Source organism: Mus caroli, chromosome 3, assembly GCF_900094665.2.
Source record: "Mus caroli chromosome 3, CAROLI_EIJ_v1.1, whole genome shotgun sequence".
NCBI classification, from domain to species: domain Eukaryota; kingdom Metazoa; phylum Chordata; class Mammalia; order Rodentia; family Muridae; genus Mus; species Mus caroli.
Genome location: NC_034572.1, coordinates 150,925,182 through 150,932,991, shown reverse-complemented (window position 1 = coordinate 150,932,991; position 7,810 = coordinate 150,925,182). Strand labels below are relative to the sequence as shown.

At 39.4% G+C, this 7,810-nt stretch overlaps 1 protein-coding gene across 1 annotated transcript in view; it reads left to right on the top strand.

Annotated features, from left to right (window-relative positions):
* Positions 1-7,778, top strand: part of Lrrc7 (leucine rich repeat containing 7) — a 461,164-nt gene extending 453,386 nt beyond the window's left edge. The window contains exon 27 of the mRNA XM_029475024.1: positions 5,158-7,778. Within this exon, the coding sequence (XP_029330884.1) occupies positions 5,158-5,174 (17 nt within the window). The 3' untranslated portion in view covers positions 5,175-7,778. The remainder of the gene's footprint in view (positions 1-5,157) is intronic.
* Positions 7,779-7,810: the final 32 nt, after the last annotated feature.

Below are 7,810 nucleotides of genomic sequence, written 5' to 3'. Positions count from 1 at the left end.
TTTCTTCCTTCCTTTCTTTCCTTCTTTCTTTCTTTCTTTCTTTCTTTCTTTCTTTCTTTCTTTCTTTCTTTCTTTCTTTCTTTCCTTCCTTCTCTCTTTCTTTGTTTCTTTCTTTCATATTAGTTAATTAATTAATTTATTTATTTATTTTGGTGTTTGTTATAGCATAATTTGATTCATGAGAAAATCATCAGGCAGCTGACAGGTCCCAGCTTCTCCCAAGCTCTATGTAACCTGTTCCCAGTCACCTATCTTGACCCAGTGTTCCTCATGTTTTAAACTAGCTGGCAAACACATTTGCACAGCCTTATGGTGGGAACATTCAACTTGGCAATAAGTATTTTGCACTTGATAGGATCTCAAAGATTCCTTCAGACCAAGAGAGACTCCAGCAAGCATACAGTTACAGATACTGTTGCCCAACCTGCACATCTCTGTGCCTGCCTCCCAACACAAGTCAAATGTAGGGACCAACCCCCCACCAACTACACATACACACACAAACACACACCTCTGTCCGTTTTGGTATTAGTATTCCTTTTTTTTTTAATTTTCACGCATCTCTTCAAAATCTGGACCTCTGGATCTACAGCCCTGGGTCGTCGTAAATAGCTCAAAAATAAGAAATCATGACTTCGGCATTCTTTTTTAAAATTACTTTAATAAATACCCCAACATGTTCACCTATACCACTGTACAGGCTTTATTTATTTATTTATTTATTTATTTATTTATTGTTGTTTATTTATGTGCTTCCAGACCTGTAGTTTGAATATATGTAGTTCAGGGACTGTTGTTTCTAGGCATTCTACCTAGGAGTTTGTGCCTGTGGAGCATGTGGATGCCCCACCCCTGAGCTACACCCAACCCATACAGAAGTGCTGATGGGACTGTTTCCAGAGTTCTAGTCTGTGGTATTAAGACCTAAAAAAAAATGTAATGATTTTTTAAGCCTTTCCTTTTTTGGTTGCTCTTGCAATTAAATTAAATTAAATTAAATTGAAAGAGGCATATGTTCAAAGTTTTACTGTGGCAACAGTTAAATATACAACTAAGCCCTGTCAAGAAACAATCAAGTGGGGAGATAGATGCTTAAGTCTACAAGCTGCTGTCTTCAAGAAATGTGAGAGCAGAGACCACATACTCATGATCTCCCTCACTCCCACACAGCAGCAAAGGATTCCTTTCAGCTTTACTGATTCACACTGTGGATACAGAACATTCTAGAAGGCCAGCTCTTGCTTCTCACCTATGTTTATTGTCCAGAAAGGACAAGTCTTTGGAGACAGAGGAGGCAGTATCATCCAGGATGAGTTATTAGGCCTGGCTTGCCATTCCTTTTAATTTAGTCCTTTAGGGAGGCTACCATCAAGGAACAAAGCCAGAGAGAATGTAGAAATAGGGCTTCTCATGGCTATTGCTTCAACCTATGTCCTTGAGGTACTGTGTCTGTACAGAAAATAAGACCCCGAGAGGCCAACAAGAAATGCAATTTAAACTGCACCTTAGATAATAAAATTGGATGAAAAGTAAAAAGAAAAAAAAAAACCAACAGATTTCCTGGTACTAGGTTTCCTGTAAACACCTTGTGGGTACCTCATAAGCAGCTGAGATTATTAGTGTTTGGTCCTAGTGACTATTTCAGCTGCCTTATCCATATTAGCTGCTAAGAAGTGATAACTCCCCAAGTTCCCATATAAAGTCTCTCCTGCTACCGTATTACAATGGCAAGGAGAACAGGGGCTTTTGTTTGTTTGCTTGCTTGCTTGCTTGTTTTACTTCCTTGAGGTTCAAACTAGAGTCCCACCCCCGACACATTCAGGTGTGACCATACAGCTACCTTTGAAGGTGAAGACCTAGAGTGACTTAGCATATCTGTGCATTAAATTAGAAAGTATTTAGCAGAAACATGTAGCATAGCCGAATTTGAAAACAAGATTGTGCACTTGGGAGGCAGAAGCAGGTAGATATCGAAGTTCAAGGCCAATGTGTTCTACAGAGTGAGTTCCAGGATAGCCAGGGCTACACAGAGAAACTCTGTCTAAAAAACTCCAAGAAAATAAAAAAATAAAAAAAAATGAGATTGCGTTTTGAAAATACTTGAAGTATTTCCTGACCTCCAGGTACCACTTTAACCATGCTAGATATCTAGGTTGGGAGTCACTGAAGCACACCCCACAGCTATATTGGCCAGTAATGGAAAGTCCACTTGTTGTAGGAAGTTGATAGTGCCTGCTCCACAGACGCTGTCATTTCTTAAGCCAATCTTTAGAATCCCCAAATGTTTGGGGCAGTGAAAAACAGTAAATATACTTTGTTAAGTAAAAACAGACTGTTTTTTTTTTAATGGTATACTTTTACATGACAAATAATAAAAAAAAAAAACTTGTAATCTGTGTCTGTCACACTAAGACACCAGATACCACAGAGAATCTCTTAAATCACCACCAAAGAAATGGAGAGAATAAATCAAATGTTTGAAAAAATAGAGAATGGCCTTGGAAGATGACTCAGTCTGTAAAGAACTGACCACACAACTATAGGGGGCTGAGTCAGGACCCTCGGAACAACTATACATCTGGGCAGGCATAACAGCTTCCTGCCATCCCTTGTCTAAGAAGGCAGACAAGTGATACCCCGCCCCCACCCCCTGCAACAGGGGCATACTGGCTAGCTGGATTAGCTCTGGCTTCAAATGGAAAGCCCTGCTCCCATATATAAAGTGGAGAGATATTAAGGAAGATATTTGACAATAACTTTAGGTCTCCAGAGGTACGTGCACACATGAACATCCACACCCAAAGTCACACATGCAAAAGAAAGTGGACTAGAATCTTAGTTAATTCTTAGCACCTTACTGGAGTTCTTACAGTGTGGAACTCTTGTCTTACGGAACGAATGTGGTAACATTCCTACATACAGGAGATAGGTGGCCTCTCAGAGGGGCTCAAGTTTACCCAGGAGAAGGCCAGTTAGTCTTTGAAGCTAGTCACTATTCAGTTTAATCCTTGGCGGCTAGTCTTCTTGCCGTGAACTGTCTCATTTTAGACACCAAATATATAGAAATAGAATCAGCAATCTATTCATTATGCCAACTTTATAGCTACTTCTGAAGACCTCATGTTGTGCTTGCCTCTCAGAGAGAGATGCCTACTCCTTACCTACTGCCTTCAATAACAGCAGAGCTCCATGGGGCTGTCCTTCATGACATTATTCAATCCTGACCTTCATTGTGGTATTAATATAAAGAAATTTAGTCTGCATACACGGGGTTTTGTGTTCCAACTTGCTTACTATCCTGAGTGTCCAGGTCCCTCATAGAGTCCAGAAGTCTCTGAAGGACTCTGAACATTGCCAAAGGTTTCAGTGAGGGAGTCTAACAGGTCAGGAAGTCACTGCTAAATCAAGGCTTCTAGAGAAATGTTTTGCAGGGTGCTGCTTCAGTCAGATTATTTGCTGTTAGACACTGAGGCTCACAGCTTAGTGTGACTTAGTTCCAACTGTCCAGACTCCTTGCCTGGAAGATGTAATGTTCCATTTTGTCATGTGAATTTGAAAGGTCACCAGGTGAGGGCAAATGAAAGCCATCACTGTGATTTGGAAATCAGCTCTCTCAGAAGCAGTTGAGTGGCCTCCCTTGGACCTTCTGCATGTCATAGTGCATTTTAGGATCTGTCATAGACAAGGCTTATGAAAGTAGCTTTTTGGGAAACTGGAAGGATAAGAGGGGTGGCTCACAGGAGCACAAATGCAGACCCACAACTCATATCAGAGTTGAAACTGCTAGGTCCTCACTGCCAACTTCCCAGTTGGCTGGCTTGAAGATGACAACAGCTCAGGGAGCCTTTGAGCAAGTGAAGAAAATTAAATGCTCATTTCCCTGAAAAACTAAATTCTCAGGTGGTTGCCTGACAGGGGGAAGGGAGGAATTTTTAAATCATAGCCTTTGTTGATGTTCTCTGGCTTTTTCTTGGGAGGCTGCTTCAAGCAATAATGTGAGGTATGAGGTAATCCTGTCAGGTGGTATGCTGGGCTTTTAAGTCTTGTGCAGGTTGCCTGTTTACCCACACAATTCACATAGGGGCTGAAAAGCTTAACTTATCAGGGATGGAACTAGGTTTTACAGAGTTCCTTTAACCAAATAGGCTTGCTACTTTTTCCTTTCTTCCTGCATCTGCCAAGTCTTTCCGACCATTTTCATTGATCTCACCAGATGAGTAACACTTTAAGTTCCAAAGGCTTAAACAGCAATGTAGAAATCAACTCCGTGTTATTTTTTTTCCAATTTAATTCTTCACTCTTTGTCATATTTTCATTTTCTTGCATTAGTTCCTATGGCAATGTGTCTGTTGGCAGAGAAAATTTAACTCTTTTAGTGTTGATCACAATGTAAAATCCTTTTTAGGCAAGTGCCACAAAAACAAGCAGAGACTGGAATTCTCTTGCTAATACGTTTTCTTATCTCTTATATTGATTTCCCATCCTATCCCCCAAGCAAAGCTCTCACAGAAAAACATGCAGAGGCCTTTGAGGCAGCTACAGCTTCAAGGATTTAACCTTTGGCTTCCCATGGCTTCCCGTTCCAAGTGTCAAAAACATGAATGCATCTATCAGGGATGTACAAAAGACAACTTTCAATTTCTATCAGAAACACCCAGTGTATCTGAGGAAATACACACATCCTAAAATGAGCCTCAAGTCAGGGTCTAATGGCAAGATGAGAGGCACTTAAGCAGATTTCCTCCCAGTAAGTAAATGGCAAAGAGGCCAAGCAAGCTCTAAGCTCTTGAAAGAAGCAGCAAAGACTCAGGTGGAAACCAAATGACATGGCTACTTGTATGGGGGAAGCGGCACTTCAGTTCAGACAGTTTGTGATCAAGTATGAAAAAGCAAGCAACTGCATCAGGCTTGATGATGTATGCCTATGATTCCAGCAATGGAAGGTCAAAGGCAGGAGGATTACAAGTTTGAGGCCAGTCTGGGCTACATGGGAAGACCTTGCAAGGACTAGGATTCAAGGTGCTAGGTTCAATTCCTAGGACCTAAAAGGCCTACTAAAGCCTTTAGAAATGCTTTAGAAATGGAATGTAGAGATAAAGGGAAGAGGACTATGCAGAAAGCCCAACCCCAAGATTAAATGTTTGTTTTAAACTTTAGGTTCCATCATGGCTTGACATTGGCAGCTCCTTCTACTGCTTCAGTATCCAGAAGCAACAGGTCTACTGGCAGAAATTGAATAGACTTACCCAAATATGTGTAGGATTTTTTTTTTTTTAAAGAAAAACTGATGAATTCAGGGGAATGAAATAGATATTAAATAAAATGTGGTTATCTTAAGTATAGTTAGGAAAAACGATCAAATGTAATTGATCTTTTTGCTTAGTCTAATGAGACACTTAAGCACTAAGCTGCTTGTATTGTATAAATGTATTTTTGGCTGTTCAAAGGTTATTTTCCTATATTAAGAAGTTTATTAAAACCTTTTATTGCAACTCAGGTTTTGTGTCTTTTAGACACACATTTTTCTTTGCTAGTTTGTTTTGCACAGCTGGAGTTTTGAGGTGGAATAATGCCTGGGCATGGCAGTCAGCTAAACTGCCTGATAGTGAGACTAAGGAAGGTACTTGACATGTGGACAATCCACATTGTTGTTTCACAGCTCTCCACGCCTCCACTAAATACAGTTAGCCGGGAACCTCACATGATTTTGTTTGTTTTTGAAAAGTCTCTGGAAAAACCAAGACGAATCTCTCAGGCAGATAAAGAGCTTTCCGTATTTGCCTAAACGTACTATTGAAATAAATATTATTTTCAATACTTGTTTTTCCACTTGGAGGGCACGTACTGGTCTCAGACCAGGGAGAGGGCATCTGGCTTAGATCAGGACTGCTGAGTGCTGTGGAACTCTTAAGAAACTTTGTTTTGATGTCAGTGTCAACAGATTGCAAGGAATGGTTCGTATTTCTGCTCCAACAATTAGATATTTCCTTTGCTTCCCTCCTCTGAAGAGCAAGCCTTACTGTGATATGTTTGGAGTAAAGACAAAGGTAATTGACAGGCAAACCGCACTTTTGTTGGAAGAGCCGGTTAAGTTCTCTTTGTATTCAGTGAATGTGAGGGACTGTAGGCAGATTGAGAATGTAAAACTGTTTATACATGAAGGAAGGGACACTGTCCAGGGCTGGCAGGAAGCCAGAGGTAGATCTATTGAACTTCAAAGGGTAAGGTCATTGCAAGATCACTACAGGTTATAGCAAAACCAGAATTTTCTTTCCTACTTACAGCCATGAAAGGGCACCTCACTGTCAGCTGTGTATGAGAAACTCATACTGCAGTCTCATTCTTTTCAGGAAAGAAATATTAAGTAATTCTGATGGAAGAATAGAAAAGTAATTCTAATGGAAGACAATGGTGGGTTTACAAGAGGTTTGTAAAGAATTATACAAACACACTACAGACTGTTTTTTTAAACACTCATGAAATTTATTTTTCACTTTCAAAACTATCAATTGATGATTTTTTTGCCCTCAGTAATTTATGAGATGAAATGTATTTCATTATTCTGTAAATGTTTTATGTGTCAAACACATAAAAATTTTGAGGTCATATTTGCCAGTTAATGAAATATTTCATTCTCATAAAAAGTCATAAGAGAAATTCCTAAGTGGTGACGCAGCTTTGGGTCTCTTGACCATACTCTCTGATGGGATCTGGCTTCATTACCATAAGTACAGTACCCGGGTAACATATCTGCAGTAACCGCAGTAATCTTCCCTCAGAACCAGAACTGGGACCTCATTCCTAAATCTCCGATCTAGCTGATGACAGGTGGCAGGTGAGTGTTCCTTCTGTCCATCCTTTGCTGTCTATGTGGACATTCTGATGTGTGTCAGTGAGCTGAATTCTACACGCTGTATATATTGCATGCATTTCACTGCAGTCTATGGACATGCCCTTTGTAGAGCTTTTATGGAAGAACCAAGAAGCCAAGGCAGTTTAGCAAACGAGGCTCAATATTTATAAACCGGGGCCTTTTCTGTCTCTTTGCTAGCCTAGGTGGCTGTATACAAAGTGGGTGGGAGGGGCAGCAAACACCTCACACATCACATTTAGATTTTCTACTTGGGTGTACTCTAGCCAATTCAAAACAAATTGCTTACTTTAATAATAAAGTTTACCATTTTATATTAAAAAAATCAAACCATGACATGTTTAATTGAACTGGCTGTATTGTAATTAATATTTTGAGATAATTGTGATTTTCAGCTTAAAATTATATATAAAAATTGTCATTTTTGTATGTGTTAAAAAAAAAACCAATGTACCATGATTAACAGTACTTTTTAGTTAAACTACATATTGGTGTAAATAAAACTGAATGAAGAAACACTTACTACTTTACTAACTTAGATTGTGAATGTACTTCATGGTTTTTTGCCATATGAGACCATAACAACCTTGAAAGAAAGCTGTTTAATTTTATGTGCAAAGTCCCACTAACCTGTATTTCAGCTCTGCCAAGCCAATGACTTTGCAAGTGTGATCTGTACTCTCCAGCTGTGTCTTACGTTCTGACACTATGGGTTAGGGGTAGGGTGTAGCCTGGGAGCATTTGCAGATGCACTCTGTACAGATAATAGCGCTGTGTGGTGTATAGCAGAGCCATTTTTAGGTTCTGTTGTACTCAATTTTTTCAGAATTTAAAAAAGTGTTTTGAATAACATAAAAGTCTATTGTATAAATAATAAAATGTCACCTTATTACATGATGTCTGGTTTACTATGGAAACAAATTCTGAGCTTAGGAACTG